Genomic DNA, 20,932 nt, shown 5'->3' on the forward strand with positions numbered 1-20,932 from the left:
TAGATTTATTCGTTCAAGAATTCAATTGATCAAATAGTTGAATAGTATAAGTGTATTTCAATACCATCTTCAACTAAATGAGCTGCATTGGTTAAAAATTACCCTTATGCAAACCAATATCGATAAATTTGCTAACTAATTTTTGGTTCATTTTTTTGTTGAAAAGTCTGTAACTGTTTGAAAACAGAGTTATTATAATAAGAACCGTAAGCCTACAAAACAGACTAAAATTCGTCTTTCATGTTTTATTTGAATGTTCCAAAATAAATCAAAGTTTTATACATGTAGATCAGTGTATGTGCACTTGCATATCAGGTCAATTTGTATCCAACACAGCTCACAAGTTAAAGGTTTACATGTTTAAATTTGCTTTATTATAATTAAGGTAGAAAATGTCTCCGTTCTTAAGTCAACAAGTCTCTAATACAAAAAAAGTTATAACAAAAGGAAACAATTCCAAATTTTAAAATGCATATTACATGTATTAAGGAATGATTGATTTGTTGTTGTTTAACACCACTTAAAGCACTCTCGTCTATATATCAAAAATCTAAGTTACCGCCATATTTCTTCCATTTCAGCCATCTTTTGAAATATTTACAACTCAAAATTATAAAACGGCGAAATTGTGTCCCCGGCGAATATGCGCACCCCACTCTATAGGTCCACATTTACATTATTAATAAACCTTAATAACCTTTCTTTAAAAAAATATCCCTTTATATTTGTTGTCTAAACAGACAAAATAATTATTATCAAAAAAATAAATCCAGGATTGTTATTTGCAGTCAAGAAAGATTGAGTTATGTCCCTTTAGTGATATGCAAACTATTTTATTTTTTTCTAAATTTTATTTTATCTGTATTTATAAGAGATAATTAAGTTTTCTTTTCTTTTATTTGTCTTGTAGGTCTTGTAGGTCTTGTAGGTCTTCGTTATTTTTTCGCTGGATCTTATTGACAGCTCTCTAACTGACTACATAATACCCACAATACATCTGTTTATTTACATTTAAAATCAATTCTAACTTTATTTCTATTGCAAATCAATGACTTATATTATTACCTTAAAATTGGCTTAAATGCTGCATCATGATTTGCATACCATACATATATAAATTTTTGTACAAAGTATTTATATAAATTAGCCAAATTTGTGGTTCAGAACTTATATTTTGGTCTAAACCTAAATAGAAATGTGTATTTCATTTCAAATTTATATTCATTTTCAAACTGTAAACTATTCAATTTTGTGCATATAATATGCATTTAGTAATATTTGTTTTTCTTTTAAAAGGTACAATTTTATTGCTGACAAATGCTATTTTGTTTTTTGTCTCATTCTTGTACAAATTTGTATACTCCTTCATTTGTTAATGAAATTCTGTGAAAACATTTTACATTCGGCAAAAGGGTTAATATAGTCTCGATTATTGTATATGATAATTGTTTGAAAAGCCTACAATATGACTCTGGAACCTGGCAGACCACAACTGAAATTAAATATTTCTTAATTATGTTTTTTTTTTTTTTTAGATCTATTATAATGTAATATTATTATATTTTGGTTCTTTTATAATTAGTAATACTGTATGATCACTGAAAATTTTTAAGAATCTGTGACTTAGCATAGTTGAGAAATTTTTTGTATAAAAAATCAAAAATACTTTTTACCAAAAACTACCATTTCTTGAATTCCACTTTTAAATTAGAGTTATTTCCCTTTATTCATTAAATCTGATTGAAAGTTCCTGTATTATTGTTTAGTTAAAATCTATGAAAATGAGTCTCTCATAAACTATCAGATTATTTTTATGCCCCACCTACGATAGTAGAGGGGCATTATGTTTTCTGGTCTGTGCCTCCGTTCGTTCGTCCGTTCGTCTGTTCGTTCGTTCGTCCGTTCGTTCGTTCGTCCGACTTCAGGTTAAAGTTTTTCAGGTCAAGGTAGTTTTTGATGAAGTTGAAGTCCAATCCACTTGAAACTTAGTACACATGTTCCCCATGATATGATCTTTCTAATTTTAATGCCAAATTATAGTTTTGACCCCAATTTCATGGTCAACTGAACATAGAAAATGAAAGTGCAAAGTTCAGGTTAAAGTTTTTGGTCAAGGTAGTTTTTGATGAAGTTAAAGTCACAACTACTTGAAACTTAGTACACATGTTCCCTATGATATGATCTTTCTAATTTTAATTCCAAATTAAAGTTTTGACCCCAATTTCACGGTCCTCTGAACATGGGGCATCCGTGTACTTTGGACACATTCTTATTACTTGTAAGATAACAGGATTTTTTGGTGGGAATTTGATTGGAAAATACACCCTTTAATTGGATTGGAATATTATATATGTATCATTTTCTTAAGCATAAATCGTGCAAAGAATTCTACAGTATGAATAAGTTACTGAATAACCCTGGATATACCCCTTTTTTCATTTTCATAACAGGAATATTATATTTTCATAATCATTATATCTATGTTCTAACTTTGTTGAGTGTCTATGCACATTATCATATCTCAACAACTAGGTATTTTATCTATATATAGTAAACAATGTGATGACAGTTTAAAGGCTTTGTATTTGGTGGAGGTAGTACAAATATGTACTAAATATAATCCTACTGTAACTGAATTAAGTATAGACAGGAGCACATGTTTGCCTAAAAAAACTCTCAAAAGCTATGAATAAAGGAATTGTTCCCTAAAATTTTGGTCATGAATGACATTGGTTCAATTTCAATTGTCTTTGTCATTGTTATTCCAACAACTGAGTGTTTTGGTATATGAAAAGTTACCCAGAATGCATTAAATTCTGAAATGGATAATATAAGTACACATGAAAACTTTATAGATCCACAGTATAAGCCAGGCAACCTGCAGGTTTAATCTTTTTTTACTTACTTTTTAATAATTGGTAATTGTGTCATCTATATGATTATTAACTAATTACTATTTGCTGCAATAAACACAATTTGAAGCTTTAAATAAAATTTATAGTGTCACTTTATTGGATGTTTGTGTATAAGACATTTCTAAACAACATTTATTTAACTTTTTGGCAAATAATTACTGTGTATTTATGTTATTTATGTTTTTAAAATATACATCAGTTAGCTATATTAATATAATGTTTATGTATTCTATATATTCACAGTAAACAGTTTCATGCAATTACTTTTAGAAGATTAAATCCATTCCTAAAAAGGAACTAAACTGGAAGTGTTTGAAGTTATAATGAATAGTTTAATGACACAAGACCTAAATTTAAAAAATAAATAAATAAATTCTACAAAATTAAATGAGGAAATTTTATATACAGTTAAAAAGAGACAAGTTAATTCCCAGTCTCAGTTCTCCAAGAATGATTAAATATAATATTTGCATACTAGAAATATTTCAATCAAATTTTGGACAATAAAAAAAAATGTACAGTGATCTGGCTGTACAAATTTATATAAATGAGGTAAACAAGATGGAATTGATTAATTGCTTTTAAATGTACTGCAACAGATATTACAAACAGTTTAAAGACATTAACCTTCAATCAATGGTAAAAGTTTAACCATAATAATGAAGCTTAATTAATACATAAAAAATTAAAGATTTGAAGCTAAATTCCAGAAAATTTGTCATTAAATGTATGTGAAATGCTCATTCTGAAAAACTGAAGTAAATTCAGAATGCAATATATATTAATTTAAGAAATAATACTCTTTAGCTAAGATAAATGAGAATGATTTAAACACCTCTTAATAAATAAACAAGAGGCTCTCCAGAGCCTGAATCGCTCACCTGTATTTTTTGCTTAAATCTTTCATCAAAGATTATATTTGCTTTTCAATATAAATTTATGAATGGCCTAAAACTTCCATTGAAATGTTCTTTGTATCTGTCATATATTCTTCAAAATCAAAGAAATGCATTTAATCCCTACGTTCTATTCTAGCCATAGTGGTTTATATGTTTCTCGACATACAAGAAAATAAAATATAAAATTTATACTAAGATACTCTGAAACTCATTCAGTCCAAATTGATTCAGCAGTTTCAAAGGAGATTTTTTTTAAAGTATTAAGCAAACTAAATGAACAAATTGTTAAAATTTATTTTCATGGGGAATAAATCCTTAAGGGGACAATTGACAATTTTGGTCATAAGACCTTCAGAACAGTGAGCTTAAAATGAACAAATGATAAACAATCTGTTTAGGGACGACATCAAAAGTTCAATGAAGGATAAAAAACTTAATTCACATAGTTTTTTCACTGACCCCCACACCCCCCTCTTAACTTAATTTGGGAAAAATTGATTGACCAATAGGGATATATGTAAAATCGATTTTAGATAAACAAAACTTGCAGCAATGTAATGACCCCCCACACCCCCAAACTATTTGATTTAAGTTTTTTATCCTACATCGATCTTTTGATGTCAACCCTTACTGAGACTGAAAAATCAACACACAACTCACCATAAATCTCACTTGCTTCTTCATCATGGTATTCCAATTCTACCATTTACAAAACCAAATTTTTATGTTGTACTTTTTTAATTTGTTTTTGTTTTTAACATATTTCCCACTCTAATCCTCAGTTCAAATTTATTTACATTATTCTTGAATTGTTTCCTTTTACTGACTAGAAAAATATAGTCCTTTGAATATTTTACATGATTTATCAAATTATGTCGGTAAATTCATTAAAGAATTACGCTATAAATCTTAATAAGCGACAAAAGTATACTGCATAGTCACTTGTTAGTTTATAGAGACGAAAAGATTCACAGTATTGTTGCTCCACTATTTTGAAGTATGGATATAAATTTCTATACTTTAAAATCAGATTTATTTCTCTAACATATCAATTGGTATGACTTGTATAAAAAACAAATAGCTAAATTATCACTAAACATTAAAATGCCCATAAAAGGAAGTGTCGTCTGCAAAACAACTTCTTTTCCCCTAACATTCAAACAAAAACAAATGTCTTATAGCAACAATACTGGAAATAGTTGCTATGGTAACCATTCAGGTAAAATTAATACTGCATTTTTCCAGGATTAAGACCACTTAGAGATATTGAACAAAACAGAAAATTAATTGCAATCCTATTTCAGTCTTTCCTTTGAGATTTAAAATGTCAGAAACAAACTACATGTTTTAATTATTACAAATAAAACAAACATAATTCTGCATTTCCTGCACATATAATCTTGAAATTTCATTCAAAATCAGAATTAGCAAGCTTAGTTGGTCTAATTGTTATTAGTTACATGTATATTATTAATGGTCACGAAATGCACCAAGCAAGAATCATGGCAGAAAATCGTGCTTTTATTCACGTCTCTTGATGTGAAAGATTAACCATACTTGTTTTTAATTATAAACCAATAAATTGTTATGTTACATACTCTATATGAATAAGATACATGTTGAACGGAAATTGCAATTTGCACTGTTTATTTTTACAAACATTTTATGCACTTATTCTTCAATGTATTGTACATTGGTGGATCCAGTGGGAACGTGGGGTGGGGTGGATTTTTTTTTTTTTGGGGGGGGGGGGGGGGGGGGAAGGAGGGTGAAGGGGTTTGTCAAAAAAAAAGAAACTCCTTTTTTTATCAAGTCATTTGAATGGGGACATATTGTGCAATGCATTTGAATGGAGACATAGTGTGGGTTAGGAACCCCACTTTTATAAATTGCTAAATCCTGGGTAACCCCTGTTGTTTCAGTGAAAAAGTGAGCATTTGAACACTGAGAGTAATCAATGGTTTCAGTAGCAAAAATAAGTCTTGCATGTATTCATAGCCATAAATTGTGAGTGAAACTAAGTTCTGATATTGACTGTTAAAAGTTTTGGTAAATCTGTAAAGGCCTTCTATGGTTGCCATACTGTCAATAATAACCCCACAAAACATCAGCTGAAAGTCAAACCTTGAGAGACAACAAATAAAATAAAACAAGATAGTTAATGGATAATACGGTTAGCAAACAGTTTAATATGTTAACTACTGTCCAAGTGTATGTACTTAAGAGGTACTCATATCAAAAAGTAATCACAACTTGTTCGTCTGTTTAAAGTCTGATTTACATATATCAATGCCAAAGTCCTTGGAACTTAGAATTATGTCAAAAGATTAAGGAATAGATATAAGAAGATGTAGAATGAGCGCCAATGAGACAACTCCCCATCCAAGACACTGTTTGTAAAAGAAAAACCATTATAGGTCAAAGTACAGTCTACAACACAGAGCATTGGCTTACACGGAACAGCAAGCTATAAAGGGATTAATAGATTCCTTGCTTACAGTGGTAACTATAGTTTATCTCGGCCACATTCTGTTTATGCCTGTCCTAAGTCAGGTGCCTGTAATTCAGTGGTTGTTGTTTGTTGATGTGTTACATATTTGTTTTTGGTTCACTTTTTTTTTACGTAAATCAGGCCGTTAATTTTCTCATTTGATTTGTTTTACATTTGTAATTTCAGGGCCTTTTCAAGATGACTATGCTATATGGGGTTGCTCATTGTTGAAGGCCCTACAGTTAACTAATATTTCAATGTAATTTTGTCTCTTGTGGTGAGTTGTTTCATTGACAGTCATACCACATCTTGCTATTTTTAAATTCATAAATTAACCATAACACATGTAACATTGGGCCAAAAAAAAAATACATGTGTTTCCGCTAACTCTACCTACCCTAAATTTGAGTGCTTACCCAAACACTTTTTATGCAATTTTGGAACAAGCACTGTAAAAGTCCAACTAATTTTCAAGCAGTAACCAGCTAAAAAAGATTTGTAAAACAAAATGATATTACATCTACCTACACCTATTTTTTTCAGCATGTCAGCAGAAACACATGTATTATTATTTTTGCCTTATCAATGTACTAAAAATAAGGGCAATGGCATATAAACCATGCATATCTGATGGACGATTACACTCACAGATCCTTTATAATCAATATGTACACCCATTATAGTTGACCTATTACTTATTGTACCTGAGAGACGAACTTGACATATACCAATGATTAATCGTGAAAATGAGGTCAAGGAAAACCAACAATAATGCCAGACAGAAACATCAGACAAGGAGGCATCTGTATGTAAGTTAAATATATCATCCATATCTCTATCTCATGAAAATATGGCTTTATATATAGGGGATTTCATTGGGGGGTCTGATCCTCAATCCCGCGTATTGTTTAGAGAAAATTCTGTATCTTGCTTCTCGTTGCCATAATAGCCCATGTAATTTCCTGTGTCGATGATCCTGTCAGACTTAGTTTCCTGTATTTACGCTTAATTATTCCACTTTCAAGTGTCCTGCTTAAAAAAATTGCCCAATCCTGCTTCACCCTAAGACCCCAATGAGACCCACTATATTCCACTAACCCTACCATTTCTGCCACCAGATGAGCATCTGTGATTCATATTCTGCAAAATTGATAACAGGGGAGAAAATTAGAAAAGTAAAAAAAGCATGTCCTTTTTAATATATATTTAGTTAATAACTCCTTAATAAATTGGCTTGATTGATGGAATTAATGTTGATTCTAAAATGTTTAAAATTTAAGGACAAAAATTTACAGTAAATATACTACAAAAGTTCAAGGACAAAAAGTGCAAACTTTTTACCAGACGGAGATCTCCCACATTGGAGGTTAGAAAGGTTGACACCTAAAATAACATTATAATTGAAAGGGAAAATCTATGTAACCAACACTTAAGTCATTTAAAACTAAAATAATACCCATGCTTTAGAATAGTAAAGCTAAATTGTTAACAGTTTTCTTTCATTTATATCATACTTTAATTAACAATAGAAAAATTCAAGTGTAAAAGATTCAATTTCAGGTGACAATGAGTTAATGTGCAACAGTGTTGTCAAGGCCAGAAAATTATCAAGTTTTAAATTATTTTGAAATATGAATAAAAATCAATCAACTATAAGCTTCTTCAAGGATATAGATGACCTTCTTGGTTTTAGACCTACTTTTGTTGAGATATATTTTACCTACTTGATTTAGTCCTTCTACTCTTGTTAAGATATTTTAATAATTTATTCATTCTTATTCAAAATTTCAAGTATTGAATTCTATTTAAACTGGCTTTAATAAAATGAAAGAATTAATACTGTGGATTTTATATTATAATTTTTCTTTCTTTTTTGTTGTTGTCTTGTTAAGGGTGAAATCTCATCTTTTAATGGTTTAGGTCTCTTTTATCTCTGAACAATGGCTCACAATTTTAACAAATCCCCCCCCCCCCTCCCCCCCAAAAAAAGTTTTGCTGATTTGTATAGTAGTATTGTTGACAGGGGACAAATATTATCTGTGTCTGAAGTTTCATGTTTCTAATTCTTAATAAACAAACCAGATATAGCCTAACAGTTATATTAAGAATACTGTGGATTATTATTTACTGCATACTAATAATGGTGGATTTCGTGGGTACCGATAAACCATGAATGTAAAAGTTCAACAAATTACATGTTTTCTATATAGATCTATGCAAAAATTGGCAAAACCACGAAATAATTATTCATGAAATTCAAGTTTTTCTCAATCCACAAAATTTGGTACCCACGAAAAAAAGTAAATCCACAGCATTCTCTTTGTAGTTTTGCTATGTATGAAATCTTTTATGTAAAATTATGTCTAAAATTTATAAAATTACCAGCAAATTAAAATGCAAAGAAAAAAACATGCATTACAGTAAACATGTGTGTGTTGCCTAGCTGAGTTGAAACCATTTTTCACTCAGTAAAACTGTCTCAGAAACAAATATGTTTTTGAATTGAACTTTTAAAAAACTTACCATTTTTGTTCTGGCTGGTTCGGTCAAAAAAGTTTTCGGCATTTTTTCCAGTTTACGTCTTTGTCCAGTACTTGGTGAAATTAACATTTTATTCTCCAAATTTTTCTACGGAACTTATATGAAATTATATGTATACACAAATCAAATATTCATGTCAGTTTGCAGAATTCGAATGTTATAAAAAAAAATTATCCATCCAGTTTTACAAGTTCCTTCTAAACTTTAAAAAGTCTTTAAAGTACATGTACATGAATATCTTTAGATAGGTATACACAGATTCCCAAAAGAACTTCTCGTTACCATAACACACAATAAACACAGAAATCACAGATTAAAAAATCCCATCACAAATTAAACCTAATTCATCATTGAGAAATGTCAATAGATAAAATGAGCAAAAACGGTTTTCAAGTTAATAAAATCCATAACAAGTAATTAAACTCATTCAAAATCCGATTGATTTCAAAAATTTAAATCCTCTTTCTCTCTTTTGAGACAAAAAGAGTCTCGAGTTAATAGTCTCATATGACAAAAGCAATGTCGACTGAGGTCAATAGTTGTTTAACTTTCCCTAAAGGATCTTCAATTTCTCTTTTTAAAAGTATAATGTTTTTTTTGGAGAAAAAAGAATTCACTTGCTTATTCAACTTTAAGTAATTTAATGAAGTCAATTAGTGTGCAAAATGTTAAGTAATATTACACGGAAGTGTGGCATAAATTGAAAGAAATTTCCTTTTGAAATTGATTGCATTTGTACCCATTTCATGAACAGTACTTCCCCTTCAAATATTTATAAAAGATCAGTTACGTATCAACTTTAATAACAATTAACAATTCTATGGGCCATTAAAACAATGCTAAAATGTTAAAACCTGTGCTCCATTCTTATGCAGCTGTTTGAAGTCAGGAGCTTGTTGTTAGAGTGGTTGTCTTTTGTTGTTGTGGTTCATAGGTGTTTCCCTTTTTTTTATATACAGTAGACTGTTAGTTTTCCTGTCCAAACTATTATACACTTGTCATTTTTGGTGCCCCCTTATAGCTTGCTGTTTGGTGTGAGCCAAGGCTCAGTTCTAAAGGCTGTACTTAACTTATAATTGTTAACTTTTAATACAGTGCATGTGACTTGGATAGAGAGTTGTCTCATTGGGTATTCATACCACATGCTGCCATTTAGCTCACCTTCAAGTCTTGGTAAAGCAAGACACTACCCTTCAAGTCTTGGTAAGGCAAGAGAGTATTGGTATTTATACAAAATAGTTGAAAAGTTTCCACAATGTTGCAACATTACTTCCTTAGAGAAATTATTTGGCAATTCGACTCTGCAATTAGTTCAAAAATTTGTAAGGGTTCCACGGAACCCAGTGTCTCGCCTACTTTAGCTGTAAATCACAGACTCAACAAACATGAGGAAAAAAATCAAAAATATTTCTCTTGATACTATCTTTTGATTGTAAGAAGCTTCTAGCTGCCCAAGTTTGATAAAAATCCAGGGTAGTTTATGAATCTAATAAATGTTTTAAAAACTTTAACTGCAGACTGTATGCAATGTTAACTGGAATAAAAAGTAAGTCCGTTTATAAGTAAAATACAAATACACAGGTACAAAATTTTAACAAAATTTCCTTCTATATACTAGCTTTGATCATAAACAAGCATCTGTCAATGTTTGGTACAAATTAAAAGTAGTATAAGAAAGTTATTAAAATTTTAACCACAGAGTGAATGTGTTGTTTCCTCAGCAGAAAAACGCAGTCCATTTAAAAGTAAAATACAGATTTTTTTTTTTTAATTTACTTCTGGATACTATCTTATCATCATAAACAAACATCTGTCCAAGTTTGATACAAACCCAGGATACTTTAAGAAAGTTATTAAAAGTTTAAAAACTTTAACCACAGAGTGAATGTAATGTTTTCCCGTAGAAAAACTAAGTACATTTATAAGTAAAATACTGAAAAAATGGAATTTTATTTTTACAAAATTGAATTCTGGATACTATATTATTATCATAAACAAGCTTCTGTCCAAGTTTGGTAGAGATCCAGTAAAGTTTAAGAAAGTTATTAAAATTTCAAAAACTTTAACCACAGAGTGAATATTTGTGGTCGCCGCCGACATAGACGCAATGTAGGATCGCTATGTCTCGCTTTTTCAACAAAAGTCGAAGGCTCGACAAAAATGAGTAAAACTAGATCTTAACTGGATTGAATTTTGAATAAAAAATAGAACTTTTTATTTAAAAAATTGCTCTTTTAATAATTCAGGGAAATGTTGTTGTAACCAGTAAAAAAAGTTTCCAATGACAAAATGTTCTGTGAATTATTTGCAAAAACTCAACTGGCCCATTCTTCTTGCTATTAGATCCACGTCTTTTAAAGATCATTGCAAAAATTAATGACAATTTAGCTTATCATGTGATTTCAAGCCTCTTATTGAAATTTCCTGTAATGCCCAACATTCCAGAATTCTAAAATTATCATTCTGTGGATATAATTATTTTCGTGGGAACCAAATTTCATGGACTAAGGAAAATTTGCAAATTCATGGATATTAAATTTCATGGATTTGCTGAAGTCTGCATATACAGGCCTATACAAAATATGTTATTCGTTGAACATTTAATTTTGTGGTTCACCTATACCTACGAAATCCACGAAAATTGGTATTCAACGAATAATAATGAATCTACAGTAATATTCAATAAAGTTATGATAGCTCACCTTTCTTTTATTTTTTCCACTGAGTTGTCCACCCTTACTTTGATGTCGTCTGGACGGTAATGATAAATACATGCTGCTTTTTCTCAAAAAATTAATCCTCACTATTCAAATTTTCTAATTATTATAAGCTTTTAGCTTTAAAATAGTTTTTTTGTCTGTATTATAATTCAGGAAAAATTTAAGCAACTGCACTTAATTTCTAATGAAACATTTCCGTATTTAATGCATCACAGAAGATTAATCCGAAAAATTTCAATTCATTTCAATGTCTAATTTTTAATACATGTACATGTTTAACAAGCCCAGGTAATCCTCATATAAAAGACACGTACAAATCCCTTTTCATTTAGTATCTACTTATTGATATTATTTTTAACAGTTTATAATCCCAGATGATGTTTAAAATTTACGATACATCAAGAATATTGCCATTTATTCCTATTTAAAATCGACTTCAAATGAAAATATTGTAGTCATTTCACTTGTTCAAATACCCCTTCACGACACATCAAAACACCAATTTGTAATAAATCATTAGATAATACAATATTAAAATATGTATCAGGCTCATAAAAACACTGTCCGTACATGAAATCTACGCATAATCCATCCAATTAAAAAAAAAATGTTTTGCTTTTTGTAAAAATTCACACCATAACATCTGAATCATATTAAATTTACATCATAAAGCCAAAATTATGTACCCCTTGTACAGAATAAAGAGGATAAATTCAAAACAGTTTGATTTCTAAACGTGAGGTTTTATCTTCCATAACTGTACAAAATTATAATTAACAAGGACAAGCCTATGCCATAATTACCAAGATATACCATCTAAATGCTAATTTACTTAGATAAAATTCATAATAGGATTGGATAGTTAAGATATATAGGTATAAGTATGCGGCAATCATTTAAATTTTCATGACTTTAAATAAATAAATGTGAAACCTTGATTTACTAAGTTTTCTATAAATTTCAATGCATATTTAAATGGGATGACCTTAAAAAATGAAATTGGACACTTATAGTGATGTGTATTAGATGTCAATCATATTACCAAAATCTTGTTAAAAAAACCAAATGATATTTACTTTTAAAGTCATTTCACTGTGTCACATTTTCATATATGGAGACTGGATTCTACATAGACAATGCATTACAATTTTGCTTCAATTAATATTCATTACAAGTATGTTAGTATTAGATTTTACAAACATATTTTCTTTTTATTATTTGTACATTTTAATAGGGAAATTAGTGGTAACCTCATATATTCCTTTCACAAATGCAACAATCATCAAAAAGTATGATACATTTTGTATCAAAAAACACGATCAATAATTTGACAATATGTTTTAGGAAAAGTTTTTAAGCAATTGACCACATTACTTTAAAATCCCATCCTTCTCATCCAAAGAATCATTTCCAGTGGAATATCAATATGACAACAAAAGGGGAGAGAAAAGAAAATACCAAATTTTCTGTACTACCGTAATGTCCAATAAGTTTTTGGAAAAGTTTTCAAGCATTACCCGACTTTCTGCAATATGTCCAAGTCAATGCTTTCAGATTTCAGAATGATGAAAATAAAGATATATATATAGTCCATTATTATTAAGGCATACCTAACATTGCATCAAAGAATTCTGCTAGGACCTTGAAGGTTCAATATAAATGTATACAAACTGAAAAAAATACTTTTATTTAAAATGTGAAAACTGTCTTCTCATAGTCATTTTAATCTCCCCATTATGACACTGACATCATAAAACATTTTTATAATATTTTTGAGAATTACAAATGGGAGACAACTCTATCTCAATTCTGTGGAAAAAAAATCAATGTTGCATTTATATCAATCCTACAACAAGTTTTATTATGTCAAATGGTTCAATAATATCATAATAATGATTTACTGGCTAATAAATTATACTAATTTTCTAATAAAACAATAAGCAACCCCCTAAAACAACCTCTGAACAAGTTTAAGATCATCAAGGACAGACTGGTACTTCAACATTGTATGGGTAAAGGAATAACAAAAATACAGAACTTCAAGGCAAAAAGGGGAAGTCCAAATCAAACACTATCAGAACTTCAAGGCAAAAAGGGGAAGTCCAAATCAAACACTATCAGAACTTCAAGGCAAAAAGGGGAAGTCCAAATCAAACACTATCAGAACTTCAAGGCAAAAAGGGGAAGTCCAAATCAAACACTATCAGAACTTCAAGGCAAAAAGGGGAAGTCCAAATCAAACACTATCAGAACTTAAAGGCAAAATCAGACCTTCAAGGCAAAAAGGGGAAGTCCAAATCAAACACTATCAGACCTTGAAGGCAAAAAGGGGAAGTCCAAATCAAACACTATCAGAACTTCAAGGCAAAAAGGGGAAGTCCAAATCAAACACTATCAGAACTTCAAGGCAAAAAGGGGAAGTCCAAATCAAACACTATCAGAACTTCAAGGCAAAAAGGGGAAGTCCAAATCAAACACTATCAGAACTTCAAGGCAAAAAGGGGAAGTCCAAATCAAACACTATCAGACCTTCAAGGCAAAAAGGGGAAGTCCAAATCAAACACTATCAGACCTTCAAGGCAAAAAGGGGAAGTCCAAATCAAACACTATCAATTAATGGGACCTGTGAGTGAAAAAAAACTGCCAAATTCTTGGTACAGGCTTTTCCCAAAGAAAATGGTTGGTAACAAACCTTGTTTAATAGCTACATAAACCTCCCACTTATGACAGCTGTATCATATGATATATATTCTGGAAATTGTTTACTTGGAAATTTTTGCAAGAAGTTTGTTTTTGCTATTTATTGGATGCTTTAAAAAATTTCACATTTCAGACAGCAAGATTAAAAAATTGGAACTCAACAAAAATAGGTCAGTTTATTAAAATTGAGAATGGAAATGGAGAATGAAAACAACCCGACCATAGAGCAGACAACAGCAGAAGGTCACCAACAGGTCTTAAATGCAGCGAGAAATTCCACCACCGGGAGGCGTCCTTCAGCTGGCCCGGCCCCTCTTGTAAATTTCATCCACTGAATGAAAGTTTTGAACAATTAATTATACGGGTGACTGCACAGATGTCAACCAAAGATTACATGAAGATTAACCGATATTATTACCAACATGTATAGTGCAACTACAAATGAGATTAAGGGCTTAAATGTGTTAATCAAGATTAAAAGATTAGAAACACATTAACCAAATTTCAATTTGCAATTCCCCTATGTACACAAGTACATAATTTTCATTTTGTTTATATTTGGTTTTTCACCTTTCTAATGAAGCATTGAAAATATTTGTTTATTGCACCATAACTCATTAAACATGTTAAATGATTAATTTTCTCAAGGGGGAAATAATATTAAAAAACTTTAGAATGGATATGGTGAATGCGGCAAAGGGACAACAACCCGACCCAAGAGCAGAAAAGAGCCCAAGGCCACAAATGGGTCTTCAACACAGCTGAAAAAAAATCCCACAATCAGAGACAGAGGCTGCAGGCTACACATTATTTTAAAACCACAAACAAACAAATTGCATCCTTTGACCTACCATTCTTAAAAGTATATTTTCTGCATCCACCTCACTGATGAAATTCTCCTGCTCTTGATCCTCTGCCTCACTCTCATCTGCATCCTCAGCAGAATCCTCTTCCAACCTTGTTAACATCCAATCCATGTCTATATCACTTTTATGTTTTTGTTGGGGGTATGATCTTTACATTTCACATAAGTCACAAGTGAAAAATTTCTTTCTCCATGGAACAAATAATTCAGACATTATACAATAAAGTTTCATAACTGCATCCCGTATAATCTCTAAGAACAATGTTCAGCAACTAATTTTAACACATTGACATCACAAAATTTTTGAAAAGTTTTGTTTTAATACTGCAATAGATTTTTTCAACAAATATCACAATCTGTTAGGTCCATACATTTTATCGACACATTCCTAGGTGTAGCTGTCACCTCCATGTGAAAATTTAATTTCAACGCAAACAAAACAATCACAAACAAAACAATCGAAAATTATTATCCAGAAACCTGCAAATTTGTTATCTTCCAATATTCACCTGTCAAACCAGTTACCTGGTCAGTCATTCAAATTTGAATTACGGGACGATCGTAAAGCAAAGAAGATTTGTTGGTGTTAAATTTGGCTAAAGAAATGTTGTATTTAATCGTTGTTCTTTCATTTTAATCAATCCTATAAAGACTTTAATACATGTACAAATGATTTCATATATTATGTGTTGGTTTGATCCTCGTTTGATTTTCGTAAAATCTTTATTATGACGGTGAGAAATAAAAGTCTATGTAAATATTTTTTAAATCTTTGCCGACATTTATTGATGTGTTCGATGCTTCCTAATAACACCAGATCTATATTTCAAACATAAAAAGCTCTTAATGAAGGTCTATATAACTTATTTTGTAAAGATTTTTTACAAAGAAGCTTTTTATTCGATCTATATTTCTGCTATGTCAACATAGCTAGAGTGTATAAAGAACTACTCATTTCAACCATGTTTAGATTCAATTTGTTTAATTCAATATTGATAAAAGAACCGTTGAGTAAGTCAAAATTAAAGTTTGTTTGGTTATAGAATTTCAATAGAAGGGACAGACCTACCGATAAATTTTTGTATATATTTGTTAAGATTTTTTCTAATAAAAAATTTAATATTTTTATAAATCTTAAAAATCCATAGTGAACAAAATATGTCCTAACAATAATTAACTCCCTTAATTAGTCTTATTGAGAATAAATTGATTATCTCCCCTTGGTAACTACAAACATTTACATGCCAATATGTATGTGTCAAACTGATGTCAACTTAACAATAATGATAAATTTAGGAATGTTTGGTATCAGGTTATGTAACTAACATCAACTCTAAATTTAAATCTACTTTTAACATTTCTAATGAATCAATACAAAATCATTAGTCAAAATAAAATGGCAGATTTTTTTCTCTCACAAAGTATACATCTAAAATTTTTAATATTGACAATGAAATCTACTATTATACTTTTTTTTATTGGCAACACAATTTATAAATCATTTGTCAATATTAATGCATTTCTGCATGTAACAAAGTGAATTAAAATATTGGTTTTAAAGATTTAAACTCATAATTATACAACAAATAGCACTTTCAAATTACTCTAAATGCATTTAATAATATTCTATCAAAACAAACTTTTATGATTTATGCCATTTGAACAAAATGAACATAATTCAAATTTGAAAAAGCCCATAAATTTCTGATTTGGTTATCAGATCTTTCCTTTATATCAATTGAAACTTAACTTTCTGTAATAATTGTCAGATAAAAGCAAGTCAATAAAATAGCTATATCATAACTAATTCCCGGCAATTTGTCTGCTACAATATTGACTGCCCATTTGTTAACCAGTATCTTAAATCATTTGACATTATAACGTTTGATATATTATGTCACATACAATTTGATTCCAATTCCGATGGAACCTTGATTAGAATTCAATTTGTCATAATCATCATCATCAACAAAAGAATGTTCAATTGTGATGTATTGAACATATCGGCATCTTCCGTGTGAAATACTTTAATGAGAGAAAACACTTTATTACAATCAATTCATAACATTAATCTTTCTGACAGTAATTTTTATTACCATATATAATATAATAATCAACGATCTGATAAATAATTCCATGTAATTTCAGTTTAAATGCATGGTCAATATTTTGCTATTAAGGGGAACTAACTGTAAAGAACCTGAAAATCAGGTTGAGTAATAAATTTGTACACAATTTGATTTTGTATTTTTTTGTATTTTTAATGCCACTTTTAAGCATTGCTTTTTGGGCTATTTTGTGGCGGCCAGTTTTTATTGGTGTAGGAAGCCAGAGTACCCAGAGAAAACCACCAACTGCTGATAGGAGAACTGATAATCCAAGTCATTTAAGATTGGAGTCGTGTGCGCCCTCAATTTGTACATGAAATGCAATCATTTAAGATTACATTAGTGACTTTTAAAAGTATCTATTTGTAGACCTAACAACTATCCTTTTTAACGTAGGGATATGCCTCTTGAGAGGTGTTGACATGGCCCTTATAAATAGAATTATTCAGACTAAATACTTTAGAAAATGCATTCATAGGAGTTAAAATACATTTTTAAAAACATTATACCATGTGGCTCAAAATTTGTAGAAACATATCCATAACTATATTTCACAGGCTGCCAGTACAATGCAGTTCTGTCAACTTTTCATGAAGCAAATGCGTGAGATTTGGCCAAAATTGAAAAGAAAAAAAATATATATCAAAGGAAAATGCCGCCAAAAAAGCATGAACATGCTAAATGTGTGAGACTTGGCAGCCCTGTACAATGTATTATATTGTGTTTTAAGAATTTGCATTCCAAATCAATCAATAATAATGCAATAATCTCTATAGATACAAGGTAGACGGAAAATACATTCTGATTTATGTGACTGAATACAAAATACTTCCTTATTTACTTAAATCTGTTCTAATCAACTTTAAAATCCTTTTTTAAAATGCTTTTTAAAGTACATTTGTGCTTTCATTGCAGCTTATCTTATTTAGCAAGAAAATGCATCTTATTGGAAAACATCATTTCAACATTCTTTTGACTCAAATCAAGTGTAAATGTTTAGAGTTATATTTCAATGCACTACTTTACATGGAAACATATAAACCCACAATCATTTCATCAATAATGTTGTTTTTTTTTTAATTTACTAAAGTACCAACGCGGAAACTGACAACTTCAGAAATGAACATCAAAGTGATATCTTCATAGAGAACCATACAAAAGCACTTCAACAAATGTCTTTTTCCAATGTCTTCCTTGTTAAATTATTGATTATATCTTCCTGCATCTACTTGTCATTATGAGAAGCTATCATAGCATTATCTGCTTAATTGAAGAATATCGTAAAAACATCAATTTCCTGCATATTCAAGGATGTCATCTTAACAAGACTTAAATAAGCAGTTATTTTTTTCCAATGACCAGCCTGAGGTTGATTAATTATGAAACAAAATCAATTATTAATCATATAAGACCCCATTTTAATTACAAATCAATATCAAATGGTGTAAGAAAATATTCATAATTGGTGATCTGATTAATAAAATGGTAATCAAGAATATAATTTGAACGCATCAAAAAATCATCATCTTATAAAAAATGGCTATTGGATCCACTCAGTTGTTGTTAGACATATAATAGAGTCGTTATTTTGTCCCTTTATTTGTTGATTTTGCTAAACACTGTTTGGTGTAGGAGTTCAAAAAATACTTGTGTTAAACAATCTCAGAACCCAACCTAACAGTGTGGTCAACAAGTGTCAAAACTTATAAACGGTCTTCACATTATCATAACATCGGAGAACATATATAAGCAAAAAAAATTTGTTATTGATGATTGGTCGTTGGTTGCTTTATGTCCAGTGGCAAATATTTCATGCATGTTCAGGACGATGCAATTTTTATTTACAGATCTATGCATTTTGGTCATTTATTTAGCACCAATCAACATTCAGATGCAATCTACTTAGACCACTTGGCCATCGAGAACCCTTAGAAAAGTTAGGGAGCTACCATTTGATTTTTATGGGGGGCTAGGATGAAATTTGAAAAAAATAGGCAGGACAGGAGTTTTGAGTAAAAAAAAAAGGCAGGATGAGACACTTTGCAAAAAAAAAAAGGCAGGATGACAATTTAGGTAAAAAAAGTCAGGATAAACTAATAAAAAAAAAGGCAGGACCGAATAGAGTGAAAAATAAAAAGGCAGGACAGAGATTACAACTAAAAAAAAATGCAGGACAAAATTTTTCATCCTAGCCCCCCCATAAAAATCAAATGGTAGCTCCCTTAACCATTACTTGTTATTTTGTTACATTAAGTAAAAGAAGTTAACTTGTGCAAACAGGATGAAGCTGCTTAGGTGGAGATGACCATATCCGGACAAGTGCATGACCATTGTGGACAGAATGACCTAGATTTTCATGTTTAAATTAAAATTAACTGAAAACAAACAAAAACGTAACTTTGGCGATCCCACCAGTAAATAGAAATGGAGTATACATGGAGTATACACACAATCCCATTAATATAAACATTACTGAGATACATAACAAATCTAAATATTTTAAAACATTGGAGACAGACTATTTGATTATTTCAATGTTGACATATATATTCAACGTAATTTATTTTCACAACCCTAACAACAATTTAAAAATCAAACATTTACAATTAAGGCCGAGGTAAACATAGATTTACATGTCTAGTGCGACAAATACATATCGGTAGTTTAAAATTCTGAACTTTTATATGTCAGATTTTCACTAGAATATAAGTAAGTGTTTAATGACCCTTTAAATATGGTTATTTAAATCTTTTTTAATATATTTCAATAATGGATAGTCTTTAATCATCCCCAAGGAGTAATTTTGCTATTTAAATGTGGTTATTTAGATAAACTGTATAAAGACTTGGTTATCCTGCCAGTCTTGGTTTGTTTACCTAAGCACCAATCATTGTGATATTTTCAAATTTTTTTCAGCCCCAAAAAAAATACCTTTCACAAGAGTTCTCAAAAAAATGGTGAAAAATAGTCTTGACCATCGAAATTTTGCAAGGACTGACCCAATCTAGATATTTTCAACAGAAATAATAGCAAGGACCAGCAAATTTTATTAATTTTACTCGAAATTATATTTTTGTGTGTCCACTAATTCAAAAATTTAACAACATATAATTTCCTATCGGCTTGCATGAGGAATTTGTATTATACATGAAACTAAGCATGCATACAATTCACGTTGTTGTTGATCCACGAAGATAAACAAGAATATTGGATGTACATCGTGAGTAATTCTAAAAATTATACTATGGCCAACATTTGACCATTAGTCTTTCTGTGGATAACAATCAATTAAGACCCCCCTTTTCAGAAATTTTTTAGTTGGTTATATAGGGAATCACTGAAGTGTGACAGAATCGGGTGCCCCCCTCCCTTTAGGCAGTCAGTGGGCCCCCTCTTATGAAAATTTCTAGATCCGCCACTGGTCAATATGACTCATTTTAGAGTTTACTTAGTTTACTTTGCAGTATGGGTTTTGCTCATTGCTGAGAGGTGTACTATTACCTATGGTTGTTAAATTCTTTATCATTTGGTCTCTGGTGTAGTAGAGTAATCTCATTAGCAATCATTCCACATCTATTTATTTTTATAAAACATGATTTAACTTGTTGTGGCCTAACTGTCACTTATATTATCACAGCACAGTTAGAATTTAAATATTTAGAAAGTAGTTAAAATTAATGAAAATTTTTATAC

The 20,932-nt window shown here is 30.2% G+C and overlaps 1 protein-coding gene across 10 annotated transcripts in view; it reads right to left on the reverse strand.

Moving 5' to 3' along the window:
- LOC139527589 (leucine-rich repeat-containing protein 74B-like) overlaps nucleotides 1-20,932 on the reverse strand; it is a 51,018-nt gene that overhangs the window by 25,167 nt on the left and 4,919 nt on the right. For 2 of the 10 annotated variants that reach the window (XM_071323110.1, XM_071323105.1), the window contains exon 1: nucleotides 15,118-16,153. The exons of 3 other annotated variants lie outside the window; for them this stretch is intronic. In XM_071323110.1, coding sequence (XP_071179211.1) covers nucleotides 15,118-15,243 — 126 coding nt within the window. In that variant the 5' untranslated portion in view covers nucleotides 15,244-16,153. Of the gene's footprint in view, nucleotides 1-8,828; nucleotides 9,419-11,548; nucleotides 12,341-15,117; nucleotides 16,154-20,932 lie in introns of those variants that run through there. 5 more of the 10 variants (XM_071323114.1, XM_071323107.1, XM_071323111.1 and 2 more) reach the window with 5 other exon arrangements.

This window comes from Mytilus edulis, chromosome 6 (assembly GCF_963676685.1).
Source record: "Mytilus edulis chromosome 6, xbMytEdul2.2, whole genome shotgun sequence".
Classification (NCBI taxonomy): domain Eukaryota; kingdom Metazoa; phylum Mollusca; class Bivalvia; order Mytilida; family Mytilidae; genus Mytilus; species Mytilus edulis.